This window comes from Mytilus galloprovincialis, chromosome 3 (genome assembly GCF_965363235.1).
Source record: "Mytilus galloprovincialis chromosome 3, xbMytGall1.hap1.1, whole genome shotgun sequence".
Lineage (NCBI taxonomy): Eukaryota > Metazoa > Mollusca > Bivalvia > Mytilida > Mytilidae > Mytilus > Mytilus galloprovincialis.
Window position 1 is genome coordinate 72,988,155 of NC_134840.1, and position 25,696 is coordinate 73,013,850.

At 31.6% G+C, this 25,696-nt stretch overlaps 1 protein-coding gene across 1 annotated transcript; it reads left to right on the forward strand.

The window, feature by feature from the left end:
* The first annotated feature begins 6,635 nt into the window (after positions 1–6,635).
* On the forward strand, positions 6,636–19,299 carry LOC143068869 (uncharacterized). Its single transcript, XM_076243213.1, has 11 exons — positions 6,636–6,733; positions 8,431–8,529; positions 9,312–9,410; positions 10,195–10,286; positions 10,751–11,099; positions 11,683–11,871; positions 13,345–13,613; positions 15,228–15,498; positions 16,518–16,836; positions 18,225–18,255; positions 18,924–19,299. The coding sequence occupies exons 3-11, from the start codon at positions 9,342–9,344 to the stop codon at positions 18,982–18,984; spliced, it is 1,650 nt and encodes a 549-aa protein (XP_076099328.1). The 5' UTR covers positions 6,636–6,733; positions 8,431–8,529; positions 9,312–9,341; the 3' UTR covers positions 18,985–19,299.
* Positions 19,300–25,696: the final 6,397 nt, after the last annotated feature.

Sequence of the window (25,696 nt, forward strand, 5' to 3'; positions counted from 1 at the left end):
ATAGATTATTCATTCATAATATTATGTGTTCAAACTTTCATCGTTATCAATCGAATATTCAAACCTAATTAATCTCGTTGATATAATAATGTATATCAGTTTACTGATAATACAGGTTTGATAAAAGTTTAAATTCCGTATTCGTTCTCGAGCCTGCTGGCCTCTACCTTCGTATTCTTAACCTTGTACATGTTTGTGACCTTTTCACTGTTCATACACGTTTTCAAGAAAGAGACACTTCTAATGCATTTTGATATTCATGATGGTTATTCGTTCGTATTATTTTCAATAGAACAATTGTCGCAGTGTTCATGCAAGGGAGGGATCTAGCAAGATGACAGTTGGTCATGACCCTATAATTCTACGTTAGACAATATGCCAGCATATTGCCTGTGGTACCACTGCAAAGTTGTGTTGTTTATGATTAGTGTCCTCTTGTATACCAGAGCGGCCGGTTCCTTACTTCTACCAATTTTGAATTATTTTATTCTCCGAAAACCGGGGAAAGAGTTATTAAGGTAATGGCCTAGCGTCAGTGTGGGGTCGTGCTCCTCGTTCACTATAATTCCACTAGAGGAACTTTTGTTACTTCTGTTACCAGAAAAACAACTTATTGCCCGTATTACAAATGCCGGATGTTGTATCGTCTTTTCAGACCTCGTTTACTGGGTTTTTTCCTGCGGTCGATATTATTCCTGATATGATTTCTTGAATTGTTCAAATCTTGCATCAGAATGTAGATATGGATTGATTGCCTATGACACAACTCAAATGTTTAAACTAGTTGTAGACATCCAAAGTTGACCTAACAACTTTCAATAATGACTGAAACCCGTACCACTTGCGGTCGAATTTATTCTACACTGTATGTCTTGAATTATTAAGATTTTTAATTAAATCTACTTCTTTTTCAACGAGAACATGTCATCGATTCATTTTCGGAAATTCATTCTAACGGAAGTGCATTTTAACGGAAGTGCATTGTATTGTTAATTTATCTTTTACACTGATCTAGTTGGGTTTTTTGGCAATTTTTGGAAAAAACATCAATGAAACACTCGAATGAATAAGAGAAAATAAAATAACAAATCTTACCTCATTAAGCAAACAGACAAATTCTTTAGATTTGAAATAAGGTACTGAAAAATTGGTGGAGTACCCCAAATGGGTGGCCAAACACAAATTAGTTGGATTAATCGTGATCAACAATTACAGTAACTGACAATTATTCATATAAGTTTACATTTTCTTTATCTCTAGACGTTGCTTTTATGTACCAAAAGGCAATAATGAATAGGACGAAGGATTATTTGGTTGACCCTTATTTTGATAAAGGAAGACTTAACCAAAAGAAACAGACTAATTAATGAAACCGAAAAACCATGGCGAAAAAAATTCCAAACCACAACCATGACAACCTAGGAAATCAATCCTCAACTAAAACTGAAGTGAACACAGATGCTCCGGAATCTCAAGCAAATAATTTTGTTAAGAAACGATATTTTAGATAAAGTGATCGTTTAGAGTGTGTAGTTCTAAAAGAGGATATAAAACGTTGTGCCAAATACAAATACAAATAAACACCTGAGTGTTTTAAATAATTCATAATCTATAAGCCGTCAATTTTCAGGAAAATACTGACTACTAGGCAGGCGATTCTATGTTGAGATGCAAAAGTAAAGCTGCCAGTAGAAAGGTATTCACTTAAGAGATGAAGGATCAAAACTGATTCTGAAATAAACTGTATTTTGGCAAAACATTAAGGAATTTTCGGGCCTCAATCCTCTACAACTTCGTACTTTTTTTTACTTTTTTTTTAATGGAGCATCACTGATGAGTCTTTTGTAGACGAAACACTATTCGGGCGCATATACAAATTTTTAATCCGTTTATCTATGATGATTTATGTACTTATTGACAAATAATTTAATAGTAAAGTTGATACTACATCTAATCAAATTGTATTACGAATGCAATAAATATCCAGAAAATAATTTGACCGGAATGAATTACTCGTTTCACTCGATCACAACGCATATGTTTCGTTTATGGTATCAGAAGTCAAGTCAAGTCCTTCTGCATCATTTAAAACATATATTATTCTTACTTATCAGGGTGATTTCACTAGTCATGAGTATCACAGGTACCACAAGTGTTACCATTGCATAATAACCTTTCGCGACAACTGAGTTTATCTTATTTTTTAAAAGAATTATCATTGCTTTTAACTAGATATTTTGGTATGTGTTTGTTAATTTTAATGACAATATCTCTTTTTTCTTTTTGTCAATAACGATCTTACGTGCAGACAAGCTGTACATAATATTATATTCAATTTAAAGTTCAAGGTGGACCCATGATCACTTTCTGTTTAGAAATAATTATGTGTACAGTTGACATACCATGAACATTTTAAACAATTGATTTCAATATTTTAATTTTCAAAGTCAGTCATGTGAGATTAATATAGTATGTATTACATACACTCTTCAAAGGAAAACTATGCAGTGGAAAAATTACAGAAATGAAACAACATTGTATGGTAGGTATGGTATTTCATTATCATTCTTCCGTTCTTTAAAGATAATATCGTTAATTGATACTGTACTCGTATTATATTTACTGATAAATAATAATTCTTTTTGGAGTAAAATTTCCGTCATTTAATTTATTACCTCATTCTTGCATTAATATTATGGGGGAAAACTATGGTACAACACTTTAGCTGGTAAGTTGTAGATATAATATATCTTATGTGGTCTTAATTATATAAAAAAAAAAAGAAGATGTAGTATGAGTGCCAATGAAACAACTCTTCATCCAAGTCACAATTTGACAATTTAAAGTCAAAGTACGGTGGACGTTTCGTCCCCGAGGGTATCACCAGCCCAGTAGTCAACACTTTGGTGTTGACATGAATATCAATAATGTGGTCATTTTTAAAAATGTCCTGTTAGCAAAACTTTGAATTTTTCGAAAAACGGGATTTTCTTATCCCAGGCATAGGCATAGACAACTTTCTATTTGTTTGGCTTTATAAATATTTTGATATGAGCGTCACTAATGAGACAAAATTATAATCCTGGTACCTTTGATAACTGTTTCAAGACGTAGTACTGGCTCACTACGAACAGCAAGCTATATAAAGAGCCCTAAAATAACTAGTGTAAAACCGACCTTGCGAGGCCTTTATAGCCAGTCGATGTCATTAAAAAAAACATAAGTATTGTAAAACAATTCAAAGTGGTAAACCAACGGTCTAATCAACATATATAAAAAAAAAATAGAAACGAGAAATACGTATGAACCATGCACACTATCGACAACCACTGAACAACAGGTTCCTTACTAAACGCATTTCTATCGTCATTAAAAAATGTCAATCAATGATTCAATGTCTGTACCAAGTGAGGAATATGACAGTTGTTATCTATTAGTTTAATGTGTTTGAGCTTTTGATTTTGCCATTTGATAAGGAACTTTACATTTTGGATTTTCCTCGGAGTTCAGTATTTCTGTGATTTTACTTTGTACCATTATTCACCTTGTAGAGACTTGCGCTCCCTCTTGTGCTGAGTCGACAATGACACTGTCGTTAATTGTGAGGGGTTAACCTCTTTGAAGACTTTTTGTGACATCGGAATGATCTGGGATTTTTCAAGTGCATTTACAGATTTGTGAAAACGAACAAATACAACATTCTCACCGATAACAATTATCTATCGTTTTCATTGTTGTTCAGCGATTCTAAAACATTTGGCTAACAATTATATAAAAAAAAAAATACAAAATATTTAACCTTCAAGTTGGTAGTAAAATACTTCAATTTAATTAACCATAACAGTTTTTTCATATTTTAGAAAAGCATAGAGCATAGTTTTACTCGTTTACATTACTAAATACGTCTTTACTATCGAATTTTACAAACCAGCAATCAGCAATTTTAGTTAAACTGTCAAAAATAAATTTTGCTTTTTCAGAAAACAAAAGATGCAATTTTTAAACAAAGATAAATCTTGTTGTTTTTACACTCTTTTGTGTTTAGATTCTACGATGCTTTTATGGATTCCTTTCAGCTTTCAACTTATACATTCCTATATTGAGTTATTTATTGAATGATATATCGTTCATAACCGTATAAACTGTTTTTTCTCATGTTTATTTCTTTGAAGTGTGTTTAATTACTATTTTATGGGATCTTTAAAATTGCATATATAGTTATCAAAGGTACCAGGATTATAATTTAGTACGCCAGATGCGCGTTTCGTCTACATAATACTCATCAGTGACGCTCATTTCAAAATATTTATAAAGCCAAACAAGTACAAAGTTGAAGAGCATTGAGGATCCAAAATTCCGTAAAAGTGTGCCAAATACGACTAAGATATTTTATGCCTGGGATAAGAAAATCCTTAGTTTTTCGAAAAATTCAAAGTTTTGTAAACAGGCAATTTATAAAAAAAAAAATGACCACATAAATGATATTCATGTCAACACCGAAGTGTTGACTACTGGGCTGTAGATACCCTCGGGGACGAATGGTCCACCAGCAGTGGTATCGACCAAGTGGTGTAAATAGTTATCAAAGGTACCACGATTATAATTTAGTACGCCAGACGCGCGATTCATCTACATAAGACTCATCAATGACGCTTATATCAAAATATTTATAAAGCCAAACAAGTACAAAGTTGAAGAGCATTGAGGATCCAAAATTCCGAAAAGTTGTGCCAAATACGGCTAAGGTATTCTATGCCTGGGATAAAAAAAAATCCTTAGTTTTTCGAAAAATTCAAAGTTTTGTAAACAGGAAATTTATAAAAGTGACCACATTATTGATATTCATGTCATGAACGAAGTGTTGACTACTGGGCTGGTGATACCCTCGGGGACGAAACGTCCACCAGCAGTGAGGTTTAATCTGGTGTTTTATCTAGCTAAATATATTTCTTGTGTGACAGTTGCTTGTAGTTCAAATATATTGACAAAATTGGGTATGAAACTCACGAGAAATAATTGGTTAATGTTACAATAGTTGGTAAATTGAAATATTTTATTGTTTACTAGAAATTAAAACAATATCATATAAACTGATTTTTTTCCTTTTAGATTTCTTTATCAGGCAACATTGTTGAAATATTTCATACGAAAAATATGGAATTATTATTTCAACTATGTAAAGAAAATTACAGAATATTTAATGTAACAATCGCAAATAAAGAATGTAAACCCGGGGGTACTATACAGGTGCTTCTCGCCACAGCTAGACAAAATGTTGGAGATGTTAATGAAGAAGACGCTTCTTGTATTTCTTGTGGTAGTAACAGTCCAAAAACAAAAAAGGATGGATGAATTCACCTCAGTGTTGTCCTGTCGTTTGTCTTTCAATACGGAAGCTTTGGAGGTCAGGAAATTTATAAAAAAAAAATGACCACATAAATGATATTCATATCAACACCGAAGTGTTGACTACTGGGCTGTAGATACCCTCGGGGACGAAACGTCCACCAGCAGTGGTATCGACCCGGTGGTGTAAATAGTTATCAAAGGTACCAGGATTATAATTTAGTACGCCTCTTTGTGTTACTCAATGACTGTAATTTAACTTTTTCAGTTGAAGATTTGAAAGTTCTTGTTTTCCCCGATTTTGTTATAGACAATCAAAAACATTGGTGCATGATGGAGAATGAAAGCGTTTTACACCAGCTAGTAAGTACAGATACTCGTTCTCCTTTTCCTTTATATAAAATTGACTTCTCATGATTATCATTCTTTTCAATTTATGATTTGTTTTAAGTTTTACTCGGAGTCTTCATATGTTTGTCTATTAAAGAGGAACCACTGACCTTTATTGATTTTGTGTTTATGCATTATTTTTGTATCTTATAACTGGATGTACATATAACTGTATTTTTTTCTATTTGTAGCTTAACTTTGCGATTATTCAGTCATGATTTGTGTTTTATGTCCTAAATATTTCATCAGCCGTGTTTTCTTGGTTTCATTCCTGTTTTTACCATATCTGCTAATAATAACATTAGATGTATGTTTCATTACAATATTTTATTCTGATTGGCTAACTGCACATCACGTGTTATTCCGTAAGCAGTTGCATTGCTCAATACAACTTTTCATTCATGATAACACGTACTCCAACAATAAAGTGCACAGGTGAATTAAATAATAAAATATATAAAATTCGTGTTTTCATGATCATAGCTAAAAAAATGTAATTATAAGTATTGAATGCTTCTTTTTGTAACTTTATAGGGTTGTAAAAGCGTTGACTGTGCGTACATTTTTAGAATGTAGCGCTTCCGCGCTTCATACAAAATGTACTTCGGTCAACGCTTTTACACCCCAATAAATTTACAAAAAGAAGCATTCAATTCTTATCTTATCTGATGTCAGAAGATGTGACTAAAGAAAATGAACAAAATGACAATAATACAACATAAGTTGACTTAAACGACTTTTGCAGTTATAATAAAATCAATCTGGTGTTTATATGTTCTCAAATGATATTTGCTTTTGGCTTTCCAAACTGTTGTTCATTAGTAAGCCCTAGGAGATTATCCAAAAAAAAAAAAAATTTGTATCCTCGTTTTTCACAATTTGTGTTTTATTTCAGAATATTGGAAGGCAACCTCTACACTTTGCAGCATCAATCGGAAACACAGACACAATAGCAAATCTTGTTGGACGTGGTGCTGATATTAATTGTACTGATGAGGTAAACATTTATGTTACTACTGACCAAAGGAAAGTTTTCAATACTGATAAAAAAGTGAGGTTTCGTTGCTACATATTGCAAATTTCATAGCGGCTTATTCAGCCAATGCAAAAAACTGATATACCCTGATTTAACCTAAGGATAAGCAATAACTAATGTACCTACTTTAAAATTCATGATTTTTTTTAAATCAATAATTGTATGTAGGTGGTACGATGTACTGCATAGTTTTGCCTTTGTCAAGACACTTTAAATTGAAGAATATGGGGTCAACTAGGTTTGATGGAGCTCAACACCTACAATTTGTAAGAAAGTCTTAGACACATGTTTTTATTATTTATTGTTGGCTTTGAACTAGCTGTCAAAACCGTCTGTAGTCTCAGATCTGTACTTTTGTCTTTTTTTACTGTTAGGGACGATGGATGGATATATACCCTACCACGTGCTTTCCGTGCTTTTGTTTCGGTTTTATTCTTTGTAACAATCAGATGAGTTAAGCTTTTTCAACTGATTTTTATAGAATTTTCGTATGTTGTGCTTTTACAAAACTATCATAACATATATGAGAAGAACATAACCCGTGTCATGCCAACAACTGTTTTAACTGTACCGGGTTAGGGGATGGTTTTGCGCGCACAAACAATTTTACCCCGCCATATTATGTATGTGACAGTCACAAGTCATGAGCCTGTAGTTCGGTGGTTGTCGTTGGTGCATGTCTGTAATATTTGTTATTCGCAAATTGTTTTTTTTATATAAATTAGACCTTTATAGTTTTATCAATTGAACTGTTTCATATATTTCATGTCGGTGACGTGCCGACTACTAGTACATGGTACGAGTTTTCTCATTTTGGAAAGCCATACTGTTGCCTATAATTGCTTACGTCCAGTTTATTTGAAATTTGATGGATAGTTCTCTCATTGGCAATCATAACGCATCTCCTTTTTTTTTATATAAATATGCATAATGCATCGACAATGGTCATCTTAATCTCAATAATATTAAGCCATAGTTAAACGGTCATATCATACTTAATGAGAAAATTGTAAATTCACGTGATCTAAAATGTATCAATTAAATTATGCATGAAAAAATGGGTGTTTAAACCGCTTACAGGGCAATGTTAAAAATACCGCTAAAATGGTACCACTGGAAACACGGTACAAACATACAAAAGAACACCCAGGACAGATACATAAATTGATAATATTATAGGTCATTACAATATGTAAACCACAGAATAACAATGAACATCTACCAAGAATTTGCCAACGAGACAACTTAGAATTTTATCAACAATTGGTCACATAACGGCCTTCAACACTGATCAAAATTCATTCCACATAGCTAGCTAAAGAGCCCTGAAATAACAATGGTGAAACAGGTACATAACTGATCATAACTCATCAGCTCGATACACAGCCAAAGTAAAAACAAATCGCAAAAAAACACAAAGTATAAATCTCAGAGTAGTTGTAGTTACTGATAACTTATTAAAAGACAATAACAACTAATAACAACTAATAAAGTTATATTTGGTCTATCAATATTTAAATCTTATATGTAGATAAAAGTATGGTTTTCAATTCGTCATTTCAGCATTTTAATGATTATAAAGAAACTTCATTTACTGTTAATTTTTTTAAACTATTATATCAAGTACATTACATTATTGTGAATTATTTGTAATTTAGAATGGAGACACGCCACTTCATTTAGCCGTGTCACGTGGACATGATCATGTTGCTGCATTGTTAATAGCTCTTGGTGCAAATTTAGAGGCTGAAAATAAGGTAGGATATAATCTGTTTTATTCCAATTTGAGAAATATGTTCTCTCCGTGGAAAACAAAAACAAAATAAAGATATACTAAGAGTATAACATTACTTTTATGAATAGTCTCAGATGTTTTTGATGGTTTGTTGTTCTATTACATTCTGATAAAAAAAAAAACTACTAATACTATGGATTTCATTTTGGGAAATCGTTTGTCGTAACATTAATAAATGAAAAGAATATATGAAAGAATCATGATATCCCGAGATTTTGCTTGGTTTTACAGTAGAATAAATAACCCGGATTTGTTTTCTTCTCTCAGTCGATTTAAAATTATGACTATTGACCACTGGTATACTACTGTTGCCTGTATTTACTATGTGTGTCCATCATAGGTAGTAAAACAGTATTAATCATACCGATCTTGTTAACTCGTCTGATCTGTATTTGTTCTATTCAGATCTTGTTTATGAAAAAGATCGAAATTGATATTTCGTGTTTTCTGCTACTTTTACCTTTACTATAAAGGAATTTGACAATAAATTAATTTTATATCTTCGGTATGTGTAATATTTGTTATTTTATCAGAAATATTAATGATGCATACCAAATCTAGAATATCAAGATCATATATTTTTTGAGGTACTAAGAAAAATGCTCTCATTATGACAATAAACATAGTACCAAGTTCCTTTTCTCTGTTTCAATATGTGAAGGTACATAATAATTTAAAGTATTAAGCGTTTCAATTGCATCTGCATTGTTATGTCAATTCCCAGTATTTATAATGTATTTACAGGAAGGCTATAAACCATTATACATAGCTGTAATGGATAGAAGTCCTCGTATGGTGGAAATATTACTCAGATTTGGTATCGATCCTTGTGTAGTAAATTGGGTAACTCTTCTTTTGAACTTAATTAAATGATATTTTTGGGAGCCAAAAGTTGTGGTACAATGTAATTTGGTGTAAATCTTTTCTTCATTATTTTACGGTTCTATATATATGTTATTTCAAGTATTGGCCCCTTTTTTCAAATTTTATAAGTTCAAAGGTAAAATCACAAATACTGAACTCTGAGGAAAATTCAAAACGGAAACTTCCTTATCAAATGGCAAAATAAAATGACAAAACACATTAAACGAATATACCACAAATGTCATATGCCTGACTTGGTACAGGCATGTCCAAATGTAGAAAATGGTGGATTGAACCTGGTTTTATAGCGCTAAATCTCTCACTTGTACGACATTCGCATCGATTTCCATTATATTGACAACGATGCGTGAAAAAATGGCCTTCCGCCGTCGTAGATTAATTGATACAATGTGACCGCCTGATCTGAAATTTTATCGATTGTATCCTAATCCCGATTGTGAGATTCGCATGGCAAGTGGTGAATACATAGCAAGAGACACGCCGGCTCTCGGTCCATTTGGCGTTCACGCCGTTACCTCGGTTTTTAACTGTTGCCTTGATTTGTGTCTTATTGGCAATTTGCAAGATTTGAACATTGATAAACTACTCTTGCCTGAATTCAAGGTATTACACGTGTCATAGAGTAAAAGTTATATTTCTTTTTACGTTTATAAACTTACAAAATTGCACTGTTTTAAAAACGATATTTGCAATTTCATATAGCTGCTGACTTTGCAATTTTATATTGAAATTGCACTTTTAGGATTGGGCTACCAACAGTAATGGCTCCAAAGAGCATCAGATATTAGAGGCCTTTGACAAACAGTGTCAGCTTATTCCTGGGTTCAGAAATGGGTATTTATAGGATTGTCTTTATATTGAAAACACCCTCAAAATTGAGTTATGAAGATGTGCAGTAAAGCAAGCATAGTTCAATCAATTAATCAAAATTCATCTAAAATCCTTTTTTTTTCTTTCTTATAATTTTGTGTGATGTCTTTGTATGAAAAGTTGATTTTTTAATGTAATAAAAGGTTGAATTATTCTAAACACTAATGTTATTTAATCTCCAAGCAGAGATTTCTTTTGTCGTGTTTTGCATCGCTATTTGGACTTCGCTTTTGATTTGGAATTCCAACTGGTTAAATTCGAAAATTGCTGCTTAGTCTTGTTTGGCGTACAAAATTGTAAGCCTGGTATCTTTAGATAGATGTTTATTTTTTTTTTTCTCCTATACATTTGTATTTTTAAAATCTATTTTGTGGAGTTGTGTTTTCACACGTTTTCCTTTAAATCTTTTTATGCATTTCATTATTCAGGTTTGTCAGCAAGGCAATAGTTTCTGTTCACCCACACCAGGCATGCAATTGTAAATCTGTGGAAATTGAAGTTAACACCACAAAGATCAGTAGACCATTTGTTCTTCAGCTTTATAAAATGCATCTTGAATTTTCCAATACCCAATATCATCTACAAACTTCTGAACAGTATTTTAGTGACGTATATGAATTAAGAGCATGGGACTGTAAAGAAAAAGAGATACAACTAAAAGTTCAAGTAAATAGTATAATGCGACCCAATAGACAACTGAAATTTGTGCCTTTAGAAAACTGTTTTGGGCGTATAGATGATTCAGAGAACACGTTCGTGAATACAGAAGATTTGCAGGTAATTGTTATTGCTAACTCAAACGAAAAATTAAAATACAATTTATTTTCCAGGGAACCGTAATACAGACTACCGATATACTAACTCAGAAACTAGCGATTTTCATAATGTTTGTATACATCAGTTTACTACTTAATTGATATATTATTGAATGCTAAAAGAAATGCCAAAATGTGATCGCTATTATATGTTGTCAACTTCGTCTTATAAAACGTATCACTGAGCACCGAAATACTGACTCAGACACTTGTGGTTTTCCTACTCCTAATTGACTTCGGTTTATTTCTTAAAGGACTTTAAAACAATTGTTTGCGCTTTAATTCGTGTTAATTAACTTTTTGTCAAGTTTTGACAAAAAGGAAATGTAAGGTTTTTATCAGTGCACTGCAACCAAACGATATCCAGAAATCCACATGCAGTTTCAAAAAAAGATATGTGTTTAAATCCGAAGAAAGTATTAAAATATAGACACAGAAAGAAAAAAATAAAACTTAATTCGCTTTATGCATTTAAATACCAGTATACACTTAATAGTGGTATGGTACAATACTTTGGTTTTTTTCTTTGAAGTTTCTCTTTTCAGACAACTGTGTCGCTCATTCTAAAAATACAAGATGGCGTATACAACAAATTTGTATTAGTATCGGAAGAGAAGATTGAAACAATGAAAATTTCAAATTCAGATACAACATTCCAACCAAACGTTATGCCTGGTGCAAAAGTATATATACCAACGAATGCACTAAGACAGGACACAATCGTCTCATTTCAAGTACGTTTACATTTATTATCTTTGTTTGGTCATCGATATTACAATATCGTTTTCATAAGAAATCCGTTGACAGTTTTAAGACACGATGTGACGGAGACTATTAAGATATTTTAAATGGCAAAGGTATAAATAGTATGGGGTTTCTTTCTTGATTTTTTATGTGATTTTTTTTCCATTGGTTATTCCATTGGTTATTCCTTTAAAAATGCCCTGTACCAAGTCAGGAATATGGCCATTGTTATATTATAGTTCGTTTCTGTGTGTATTACATTATAACGTTGTGTCGTTTGTTTTCTCTTATTTTTTAGTGTAAATTCACATTGCGATAAGACGTGTCACGTTACTTGTCTATCCCAAATTCATGTATTTGGTTTTGATGTTATATATATATATGTTATATGTGTTATTCTCGTGGAATTTTGTCTATGTGTGTTACATTTTAGTGTTATGTCGTTGTTCTCCTCTTATATTTAATGCGTTTCCCTCGGTTTTAGTTTGTTACCCCGATTTTGTTTTTTGTCCATGGATTTATGAGTTTTGAACAGCGGTATACTACTGTTGCCTTTATTTATAGTCCTTCTTTTGGTGAGTTCTCCGTATACCTATTTCCATATTTTTGTTTGCAAGACTGATATATTTAGGGAGATATTTGTTTTGATTTGCTTGTTTCTGGGTTTTTTTAACAGGCCTGGGTTGGGTTTTTTTTATTGATTTTCCGTTTTGGTATTCTACGTTGGTTGGTTTTTTTTTAACAAAAACAATTGTCTTCTCGGAGATGGTATGGCCTTTATTGACAGTGATGAGTCTCATCGGAAGTAGCGTGAGCTTTAATGACTGTTTAGAGTCTGCTCGCAGGTGGCAATACTTTATTGACTGTGTGAAGTCTATTCCGAAATGGTCTGGCTCTTATTAGATACTAGATAAATTTTATTTTTACTTTATAGATAAAAATGAAACAACAAAGTAGTTTTACTAGTACTTATTTATTTTCTTTACCATGTGTTGTCTTTGATTCCTCGACATAACGTCCTCAAAATGCATGAAATATTTGCCACCGAACGTTACGCAACCAACAATCAATCAACCTTTCCTTGGCATATCGTCCTGTATACGCAAATGCATGAAATATTTGCCGGTGGATGTCAATCAAACTTTTACTCGACATGAGTTTCAGATTATAATTCCTTTTCGGTAATTTTTTTTGGAGTGCTTTTCTTGAAGTGATTTTTAGCATGCGTTCTACCTTTTTTTTATTATTCCATTAGTGTAAAGAATAAAAAGTTGAGTTGCCTAAATTCAGCTATAATTGTTTTTGTTACCGACTTTTTTGTCATCATTCGTGCTATGTGAGTAACTTCCGTATATTTTAGGAAATTTGTCATCCCATTGTTGTCTCTGTGTTAGATTTTACATAGTTTTTATCGAATGACCATGATCAATTTTTAATGTATTTTATATATGGTGTTTTTTCAGGTAATAAATACGAGAGAACTAAGCGATGAAGTTCTAAAAGGAAGGATATTCAGTGACATTTTAGTTATCAATACATTTCAAAATATCCAGCTACAGAAAGATGTAACAATAACCCTTCCTCTCCATTCGAAAACTGAATGTGATGATTTAGTTGTACTAGCTTCAAACAAGGTTCTTCCAGAGTGTGTGGCTGACTGGTGGAAGTTAACCGAGCCTACTGATATCCCCAGTACAGGCTTTGTATCTTTTGATACTGATAGATACCCGTTGTAAGTGATTGAACACTGATGTCTTTCATAACATTTTTTTCTGGTTTAAATAATCTTTTAGGGGTTTTATGAACTCCAAAGCTAAATCAACCTAATCAAGGAATTGCAGAGTTTCTTTTCAGTTGACCCTATAGGTCTGTATTGTATGTAGATTATTGTTTTTAGTTAGAGGCAATAGAGGTTTGTCGATGTTTAATAATTGCAGATCATTTTATATAAACAAACAAACAGAAAAACTTTGAGAAGATCGTAGAAGGGAAAAATCTATTAATAGAAATACCGAACTCAATTGGAAATTAAAAAATGCGAAGTCCATAAACTCAGACAAAAACAAACGCTCGTCTCTATCAAACAACGAATAGAATGGAAAAAAAACTGTTAAATTCAATTACAGACATTTTCAGAATACAAATTGTTGTTACACCTGGTTCATAGCTAAGCAAGTATGCTGTGCATACGTCAATCAAATAACTTGGCCATATTTGTTTGCAAAGCAATAAGCACTTAGTCAGGCGAATACAAATTTAATCCTGGTATCTATGATGAGTTTATTTAGCTGTACATATCCGAATACGAGATGACTGATTAATTATCCCTACTTACTGAATATTTTAGTAGTATCAAACATTATATTATCTAGTTTTATAGAGAATCAAGTCAATCTAGAAAGTCTCCCGTATACAAAACAAATGATCTCCCTTATCGTGTAGATGGTTTCCAAAGTGTGTATAATCCTTAAAACTTAGACTTACGTATGGTCTTCAAACTTCAAAACAACGGACGATTACATTTCATCTTCATTAATATTTTTTATATTTCTAAAATACATCTAGATTATTTATTCTGCAATACGTTTTTCTAACGCTGGACTATTTTTGTTTGTAACCTGATTTGTTTTCTCTCACTCGATTTAATATGACTTTCGAACAGCGGTTTACTACTGTTGCCTTTATTTGAAGGTGTACAGGTTAAATGCTGAATCATAATGACATCTTTAACGTCTAACTTGGCATTTCTCACTACCTGCTTGACAATTTTCACATCGAGATAGAAATTCCTTCTTTTTCATATTGAAATTACTTATATCTAACTTGGAAGTTGGAATTGCAAATTTAGTACCCAGAAATGTCTAGTTGGAGGTAAGATATTTGAAGTTTGAACGTATGAATTTTATTATAGAATGTCCCTACAATTATCGTAAACATTAGTTAATACAGCAGAAACCCCAAGTCCTCCTTAAATGCTAGACCTGTTGTATTGCACGGTGCTCTTATTCAATCCAATCGTGTCTCACTTGAGGTTATTGGCGTTCACTAAAAAATAATCCAGTTAATACAACGCACATATAAAAAAGCGGCAGTAAGCTTGAAACTACCAGAGTACTGTAAAGCGATTCTACACTCCCTTTTAAATTTTTTATCTCCTAAACAGGAATGATTTTAAACCACCATTTTCTACATAAGAAAATGCCTGTACCAAGTCAGGAATATGACAGTTGTTATCCATTCGTTTGATGAGTTTGAGCTGTAGACTTTGCCACTTGATTATGGACTTTCCGTTTAGAATTTTCCTCAGAGTTCAGTATCTTTATGATTTAATTTTCATATATTATAGATTTGTAGTTGTGTCTCGATCCTCACTGTCATCAGAATCTAGCTTCTCAGATATTCACGAAACACTATGTAATGTATTGGAATATAAAAGAAAAATAGTAATAATGATTTTAACAAAGGAGGTACCAGAGACTGGTGGAGACCTGTACATTGTTGTGCATTGTGTTTTACATGAACAATCGAATAACACACAGAAGTTGTGGGAAGAAAAAGGGTATAATCTTATAGGAGTTTCGGATCAATTGCTCTGTGTGATGAACACTAAATTTCAGGTAAATTGAAAATAATGGTGTATAGTTAAAACAGTGACAACCTAGTTCTACTAGACTCAAGATAATCGGGTTTTTTTTCCTGAAAAATATTTTTCAATGAAATTTAAAGATACTGCACAAAAAAGTTCATGCACATGAAATGAAAAAAATAATACCACCAACAGCAACATAAGCAGCTTGTACATGAAGTCAACAAATCCTCAAATTCTTTTGTAGAATACTGAATGTCTGCAAACATTTGATTAAAGTCAGCATCAAACACATTACAACTAGGTGTATATCTCCTTGTAATTTTAATTGTAAAGCAATGGTAGTTTACCTGTGTTCAAATCTTGTATCTTCATTTAGAAGATATAAATTAAGATATAAAAATATAAGTTGAGGGAATTGCACGAACTCTAATAGGAGCAAGACTGTTGTTACAGCAGGATCAGCGTCTCTTACTATATAGATATAAGGTATGAGTGCCAATGAGACAACTCTCCATTCAAATCACAATTTATAAAAGTAAACCATTATAGGCCAAAGTACGGTCTTACTATGTATGTTTAACACGCTTTTAAGTAAGTTGATGAGTATACAGACATAATATAATGCAAGAGTTTTTCTGCAGATTCAGAGAATCTTTAGTATCGTATTGCATAAACAAATACACATATATTAACAAAAATGCCAAACTTCAAGGTGAATTCCAAAAAGGGAGAAGTCCATAAACCATCATAAAATCAAACGCTAGACTATAGCAACCAACCGAACGACTGGAAAACAACTCTCATACTCCTGGCTTGATGCAGGTATATGACGAAGAATATGAGTAGGTTTAATCTGGTGTTATACCTAGCTAAACCTCTCTCGTATATGAAAGTTGCTAGCATTTCTGTTTTATAAAAAAAACATTGGTTGAGCAACCCAACATACATAATTGGTTAATCTGACAATTCATGTTAATTTGAAATACTTTAATGTTTTACTAGAAGTTAAAACAATATTATAAAGACTGAACATTTGCTTCATTTCAGATTTCATTATCAGGTAACATTGTTGAAATATTTCATACGAAAAATATGGAATTATTATTTCAACTATGTAAAGAAAATTACAGAATATTTAATGTAACAATCGCAAATAAAGAATGTAAACCCGGGGGTACTATAAAGGTGCTTCTCGCCACAGCTAGACAAAATGTTGGAGATGTTAATGAAGAAGACGCTACTTGTATTTCTTGTCGTAGTAACAGTCCAAAAACAAAAAGGATGGATGAATTCACCTCAGTGTTGTCCTGTCATTTGTCCTTCAATACAGAGGCTTTGGAGGTCGAGGAACAAACAAGCATTGACAGTAATTATATTTTCAAGGAATTTCCTGCAAAATTTAAATAGTATTTGCTAAATATACCGTATAATAGTTTTTCGAATTCATTTAACATATGTTAACTAACACAATCTTTTATACGCCTGAAAACATTATAAAAATTAATAGCTTTTTTGTAAATATGAAAGTGTTTGAAAGGGTTAACAGAAACACATACACTAATATTATTTGCGTACATTCAATTTGTCTGCATCACAATAAAATCGCTAAAATAGAAGCATTGCAATTCTTATAATTAAATGTGTATGTTATTACCGTGAAATTAACGGATTCGAACCAATACATTCGTTTGTTTATTCTATGATATGTTTTAATTTGTAAAGGAAATCACGTTCAGTCATATTTGTCGTATTTTATAAGAAAATAAAATATAACTGGCAAATCAAAATAAAGGGTTCATATGAAACGTATATGTTTGTTTAATAAGATTTTATATGCTTTTTTCTTGTCATTATGTTAATGTTGTTTTGTCACAAATCGTATAAGTTGGTTTAAAAGTTTGATTTGATTTGATTTATGTTATTATATAGTATCCAATCCCTCATTGGATAACCGATATATATGTTACACAAATTACGCTTATATTTACGCTTACGCTAAATGTTTTAAACGCCTATCATTTGAACAAACGGTGTTCTAAAAGTATGTGTTAAGGGCATACGATAGTTTTGATCCCGTATTTACATTTTGATAAAAAAAAAATCCATATATATACTTTTTTTACCTGATTAAATCAATATGTAATAAAAAAAAAATATACCTTCATATGCTTTTTTTTGAGTAAAATGAGGTCGAAATTTTGTATATTTGCTAAAAATTCGGTTTTGTAGCCGTATTTTCCCTTTTGAAAGAAAGACACAACTTTTTTGTTTTAAAAGATAAACACAAATTGTTTTTTTGTTAAAAAAATTGTAATATAATTTACTGTATTTTATACATATCCTAAAAATTTATACATTTTTTATTTAGAAATAACTCATATTTTTCAAATGTTCGTGAATGTAGAAAAAAAACATCCTTTTTTTGCTGTATATTTATCGCACTATTTATTGAAAATTGGCACACATAATCTTCTCGCGTAATCAAACCAAATGGCATTTTAAAAAAGAGGGGTCTATGAACTCGTTTTCAAGTTAATTAAGTTTGAATGACAAAAATCAGTCGAAAACTGAATCTTTTCCCGATAAGTCATAGTTTGACGTCGCGAAAATAACAATTTACGTTAGCAACGTCATTACCTCCCCTGTAACTGTATCGTATGCCCTTAGCTGGCAAATAGTCGTTCCATAAGTAAATTTCATCGGGAATTAAACTCATGTGGCTGGAACACTCACATTGGCATGTTTTTGTTTCAGCGTCAAGTCAAAAGGCAAAGCTAAGAAAAATGTAAGTATCTATTTAATAGCAAAACTTGAAACTGTCAAATCGGGTAAGAGATGCTGCACAATAAATAAAGTACAAAATTGAATCACAGAAGAAAAGTAGAGAAATCCGGAAGTAAAACGACGCTGATGAACGGAAAAAAGTAAATAAAAAACACGTATTTGTTAAAGAATAGCAAAATAAATTCCGATTAAATCTATATTATTGATTAATATCAAGCTGTTTAATAGTTTTGGTTTTTGCATGCACACAAGTGGTTCCAATATGTATTGGGCATGAAATTAAACGAGAAGAAAAGTCTACAATCTCATGTATACCGTGTATTTGAATGGAAACTGCACCATTAGTAACTGTGTTTTGCTGGGTGTTCTGTTTAGTGTGGATCTATTCGAAAAAGACGTGAGTGGTACCGAAGCAAAATGAAAAATATTGCAAACTTAGACTACTGGTGCCTTCCGTAATCATAAAAATACAAACACTTACTACTTCTTATCGCGTATGTGGCTCATTGTGTGTTATGTCATCTTGAATCAAAACGCGATAGTTCGTACGGGTTTCGATATTTTTAATTTTAAATATAAACAGACAATGATTTAGCATTGTGTATGTCAATCATAGTAGTTCTGGTATATCTCTGCAATAATTAACGAATTTGAATTTGTTTTTTATAGCTTCGATGGATTCAGATTGGTATATAACAGACCCAGAAACAAAATAGTACCCATGGTCTGACCTTTGGTATAAAGAAGCACTTTCTTGATACATTGTTAAAACTTAAACTCGTCTTGTCGACCATTGCATGTTCATTATCGCATGCAAGTTATCATTTGTCGAACTGGTAGCATTTATTACATGGATAGCGACAGGCGGTATACATCAGGAGTTCTCTTATGATATCAAAGTGTTTTGTATAATTCAATGAAATTATACATTGATTGCTGATCTTTTAAATCTATTCATTACTTTTCTAGTCTTATTGTGATTTAAATCTTGACTTATTGTATACACAATTACATCATGTTGTCATTAAATGTATTTGATATCTCGCATTTATCTTGCTGTATCGTGAAACACGGCCGCCCCCTCCATCCCCTATGAATTATTGAACGCTATCATTTTGCGATCATTTTGCATTATATATATTAGCATGCAGTGCATATAAAATACACTTTATGTGTCGCATTGATTTATAACCCATTATTAATTGTTTTTGTATGTGCAGGGAATCGTTGAATATGCTAAAAAGCGTTAAAGTAATATTTATCTATTGTTGTTCGCTTTACCCTAGTGAAATGCCCCTCACCAAAATAAATGTGCAAGATATAACTTTGATTGATTGGTTTTTAACGTCAGGTCTTTTAAAATATTTCATCCATATTGAGAAGTACTAAATCACGATTATATAAAAAGAAACTATATACACACAATATGTTTAGGATATATGCCGTTTTCGTATTCACTGAGCAACTCTTGACTGCCCCCCCCCCCCCCCCCTCATTTGACGAAGTGGCCACAGACATACCTATGGGAAGGGGTCAAAACAAAAGTACCCCCTGTCATTTTTCACGTTGCCTCTGCAGTTATTTTTGCCTGCTTAGAGCATAGAAGTTTTTTTTTTTTGTGTTACATCAACAGGTTTTTCTATGTTGCGAGCAAAATTCATAACAGTGGTTGTCGTTGATTATGGTACTTTATAGCTCATTTTTTCTTTGGTTTAAGCATAATTTAGGTCGTTGGTTTGCACTTTTTGGATTGTTTCTAAATTTGGCTTTCTGCTGCCTTTTGCAGCTTACCATATACGGTATAATGGTGTTTTTTTTTCATTATTGGAGGCCTTGTCTGTTGTTCTTTGGTTGTTTCGTTGCCCGTGATACCAAATCTCCTTACTTTTTTATAAGCTTGTCCAGATTTAATCAAGGCGATTTAGAGCTTGAAATATGATGTGGATATAGAAAAGAAGATGTGGTATGATTGTCAAATAGGCAACTCTATACAAGAGACCAAATGAAACAGAAATTAACAACTACGGTATAGGTCACTGTACGGCCTTCAACAATAGGTACTTTTACGTACCAGTTTTTGAATAACTGTCTCATATCTTTTTCATGTAAACTAATAAGATCGTCAAAACTATATGTGAACAACGTTGCTTTCTAGACACAATGTATTTTTTATACTTTAAGCATTAAACGAGAAAACCGACAAAACTAAAATGCTTGGAAGAATTTAATTGACGCAGGCTAATTTAGAGATTGACAAATTGTATAGACTTTCAATGTGTTGTACACTGCGTGTTGAGCTTTATATGTCTTCTGGTTTATTTATGTTATTAGTTGGTAACACAGAGACGTCTCTTTAACATCACCTTTTATTCATGGTACTTATGATTGTGTTTTTCATTTTCAACAACAACAAAAACTTGAAGTATGGTTTAGATTAAAATGAAATTTTGTATATATTAGTAAATTTAGTGAAAGCATTTCAGTGTCAATCCTGAAATAGATTACGTAATTTGCAGTAATTCATATTAAAAGGATATTATCTGCATTTTCTAATAAATATATAACGAAAATTAAATTTTATAATTCAGTTTTAATACTAGACACATGTAAGAGTGCATCTTATTGCACTTGAGCGTATGAATACAATGTAATACTGAAAGGTGTATATGAATACATGTGCAAAAGCAAAGATGTAAAAACAATATATATCGAATAAAATGAGCAATAGCTTAAAGTATTTATAATACTGATAAATGAAATGTTTTCTTCTTTTGATTATTTTTTTTATGTCATTCGTTTGTCTCTTTCTCGTTCATTCTTCTCTATATCTGTAGCACACTTTTGTCTGAAATAAAGAAGAAGAAACATAAGCGTTAGAAAATATTTATTGTTATGTGATCATATCTTTGTATACAATATATATCTAAGTAAATAGTGTTGTGTTCGCCTTTACATGTGTGCAACTGTCTGTTGTTAAAATGTATATAAAAAAAATCTTAAAAAAAAAAAGAAACAAATTTAGACATAAGAGAGACGCCGATCTTAAATTGTATATAACAAGACAGTGCGATTCAAAAAATTAGAGAGAAAATTAATACTGCTGCTGCTGCAAAGGAATAACTCTCGAAAATTAAAAAAAAAAAGCTTTATTTTTAACCACATTCAAATTCATGAAAATTGAATGATTATTTGTTGTCCAGTGGCAAGACTTAAAAATGATTAACTGATTTTCTTTCGGACACAGCGAATTTTGAACTCCTCCTCCCTGATTACTTTTCACTTTTGTAAATAATTCCTTTTTTTCTGAATGAAATCTATATCATAATTGGATTCATGTTGTCATTATACACGAAGAGTCATAGAAAACATTAAAAAAAAAACACGTACATATATATATAGCTTGACATGTACATGTAGTTACAACGAAGGCAAGCAGATAACGAAAACAAGCAGTTATATATACATGCAATAAAGCCTGTTATAATGATTTTCAACTATAGTTAAAGTTAGCTTTACGTTAAGTTTTTTATTAAGTTTAGGCATATATACTTTTAACATTCTTAATATGCTGCAATCACAGACGGGCAGATGATGGAGCAGAATGAAAGCTAACACTCAACGTAATTCGTATGAGCTTAAAATTTTAATTTATTAGCTGCATTGTATACTTCTCATATATTTCTCATTTACTTGTGTTCATGTGACCTTGTTCTATTAATGTCTTGTCAAAATAATAAGGTTTGAATTTATAAACTTATGATATACATGTTTCCTGTTGATCATTCTCTTATTAATTAAGTAATTCAAAGCTACATTTACAAAATATTAAACTTCTAAGTCCTCTAAATAAACTACGCCTGTAAAATCATTTCTGAACAATTATATGTCAAACACATTAAGGGAAGCAGCTATTTTATTCTAACTACTCTATTTGGGAATAACTAAAAATTCTTTATTATCTAAAGGAAAATATGTGAGCTTTGTTGGTTTCTTTCAAGTCGTTTTCAAACAGCTTCGGATTAACATACATATCGGTAAAGTTTCCATGTTAAACACTTATGCTGCTGCATTCTCAAGAGTGTAGTTTTTGTTTAAATTGTTTGACATCTTGTCATGCGTTTTTTAACTTACTCATTGTATTTGTTTTGCTCATTGGTGAAGGCCATATGATAAACTATATAACCTATAGATGCAAAGATCTATTTCTTAGGTCTTTTTTGAAGAATGGTCTCATTTGCAACTATACCATATCTTCTAAATTTTTAATATCATTCATGTAAGGTTGTATTGTGACCTCTGAACAGCTTTCTGTGTTGCTGACGCAAGAACAAATATCATATCTTTCCTTTCGTTCATATCCTTCATGTGAATGGATTGAGATACGTATGATTATCGGATGCAGATGAATTTTAAAACATGACTATACTTGGGAATTGCATAAAATCTACAAGGTTAGTTTCGCTATAAGCTTGAAGACATTAGTTAATTATACATTTAAGCATATGGAAGCGTCTTACCATGATACTACTAAATCAGAAAACCTAAAATTTCAAAAGTAATACAATGTAATACACAATGTATTGATATGCATGAAATACATAACCAATATTTATGTTTTACATGAAGATCATCAAGTAACAATTAAATAATAACATAATAAATCATTACCTTTTTTTCAATTTTGATAAGTGACCTTTTCTATATCAAATCTTATTAGCGAGAAATTAAAAAAAATGGCCGGGGGATTAAAAGTTTTAGAGCTACATGTGGGGCACATTAACTTGTTTCACGTGGTATAAAAAAGACAATTTTAAAAAATCTACATTTTTTCTTTAAAATTATAGTATTACAACTTCAGTTTATGAGGTTCTAACATCATGATGACAATTTTCTGAACCTGCAACAATTCTCAGAGGATCTCCTTCAAGTTGCTTCAACGCAAAAAATCATCAACACATTTGCGGAACTATACGAAGTGTCTTCACCACTGCAATGGAAGGTGATTGCACACAAATAGTGCGTGTTTTGTTACCTTTTTTGTATATCAATAAAATAAATATTTAACTGATAACGATTCATTTTCAGTTAAAAAAAATGTCTTGCTGTAAATCTATAATGAAGAAATTTACTTTACTAATTGATTGTCCCTTTGGTATCTTTCGTCCCTCTTTTAAACACAATTTATTTTTCCCAATGAATGCATGTCTACAGATAATCTGTTTTAGTCTTAATGATAAATCGACCAGACTGTGTAAGAATTCCCAAAAAGAACACAGGACAAATCTATAAACTATTTAGTATACCTTGCAAATTAAATTATTGAACGGATGCCAGGTAAAACAAATTATGTCAATAAATGATATATTAAATAATTGATCAATTATAGATCAACCGTGTACATGTGCTTAATCAATAAAACAAGGTTGATACATTGTGGCATGTTCAGTTTTTGTTCACACAATTCAAATTTGGCAAACATTTAGTGTCTGTTATGATTCAACACCTTCTATGTTTAATCTTGTATTATCGTTTATTTTTCCTACATGTAACACATGTGCATAGTACAATTATAATCAGCAGCATAGCGATATAAGATTTTAAGACATTCGTAATATGTTTTTATTACTGAGACTATGATATATTATGCTAGTTTGGGACAATCATTTGGGGTGGTAATTTTTGTCATACATGATGGTATACATCATGGTTCCGTTTGGTGATAATGGTTTCAGAGATATTGCATATCAATTCACTGCAACTATATTTAAAATATTAAGACCGGGAAGTTAAAATATGCTCGCAACTAAAAGATCGGACCATTTATCAAAGAAATATTTTGCCATACATCAGTACTATATATTTTTTTAATCTTACTTTGTTCCCTGTAATGTTTTCTTTCTCTGTGTGTAGGTGCATTTATCTCAAATGTACAACGTGGCTGATATCCAGGCTTGTGTTCATCAAATGCCGTGCTTGTAAATTGATCCCCATGGTGTTTCCTTTCTGTTCGACACCAGCTCTGTTCCTTTTTCATTTCTACGGCACACCATGATTCCCTTGCCTCTCCAATCGCCCGAGCATCAGTTGGAGATAGTTTCGACATTTTGCAACTAACACATGTAACCTAACAACGATCAATGACGCTTTAACGTTCCGCTGTTGCCAAGTAATAAACAAATGCGGAAACTAAAAGTAATTGATGATTTAACTCAACTGTATTTTAGAATAAGTATTAATTACTCATAAAAAGACAACTAATTACATATAACTATTATTGTTCATTTAACTGTAATTAAATTTAAATGGAACTATATACAATGCGAATTAATTTCTTGTTTCGTTTAAAGTAAAGTCCGGATCGAAGCTTTTTTCCGGCTTTATAATGTTATTTTTAAATTTTAAATGTCCGGTAATTTAGGTATTGTTTACTTATAAATATCAATAGATTTCATTTAACTTGAATTGATTGAATTTAAATGGAACTATACACCATTCGAATTAATTTCTGGTTTCGTTTAAAATCAACTCCAGATTGAAGTTTTATTTTCCGACTTTAGTTAACCGTTTTATTACATATGTCCGGTAATTTTTGTTTAAAGATTTGTTTACACAATTTCCATTGTGTAGTATTTTATATCCAATTTTTAAAAAGAAAAAAATATAGGACTTTAGATTTATTCAGATTTTCATATGAACCAAATTTTTAAGTTATAAATGATCACAAAACTTATTTTTTCGGCTTTTGTGTTCATCCAGAACGTTATATATTGATAAGCGAAAAAAGTTACTTAAACAATAAATAATAATAATCCCAGATTATCTTTTTAAAAATCACGCTCGTAACAATTTTTGTACACGAGACTTTAAGGGAATGGCTAATCACCATCACCACTTTTCTCCTTGTTCCATGGCGGATGAAACTTTGAACTGCCTTGGAATTTATGAAATACAATGCATGAGATTAAACACGGTATTACTTTAAAGAAGGGTGTTTGAATTACATAAGATACAACGTCCAAGGAGTACAGTTGGAAAAACTAAATAATTCTGTATGTTTGTGGCTGTCCCAAGTCAGGAGTCTGCAATTCAGTGGTACAGTTTGTTACTGTGTTACATATTTGTTTTCGTTCATTTTTTGTACTTTAATTAAGCCGTTATTTTTCTCATTTGAATTGTTTTACATTTGTGAATTCTGGGCCTTTTATAGCTGACTATGCGGTATGGGCTTTGCTCATTGTTGAAAGCTGTATGTCGCGATCTATAGCTGTTGATATCTGTGTCATTTGGTCTCTTGTGGAGAGTTGTCTCATTGACAATCACACCACATTTTGATTTTTTTTATATATAAACGACTTTACTAATGGGTTTCGTGTCTAATATTTGAGAACTATACTACACCAATGAGGCAAACAGACAAAATGTCCGAAGAACTTCAACCAAAG

What these genes read in the sequence shown, in the direction of transcription:
- LOC143068869 (XM_076243213.1), top strand. Translation starts at nt 9,342, where the DNA reads ATGGATAGAAGTCCTCGTATGGTGGAAATATTACTCAGATTTGGTATC. An exon ending in TGATGAACACTAAATTTCAG is followed by an intron (nt 15,499 to 16,517) that starts GTAAATTGAAAA and finishes GCTTCATTTCAG; the next exon opens with ATTTCATTATCAGGTAACAT. An exon ending in GGAACAAACAAGCATTGACA is followed by an intron (nt 16,837 to 18,224) that starts GTAATTATATTT and finishes TTTTTGTTTCAG; the next exon opens with CGTCAAGTCAAAAGGCAAAG.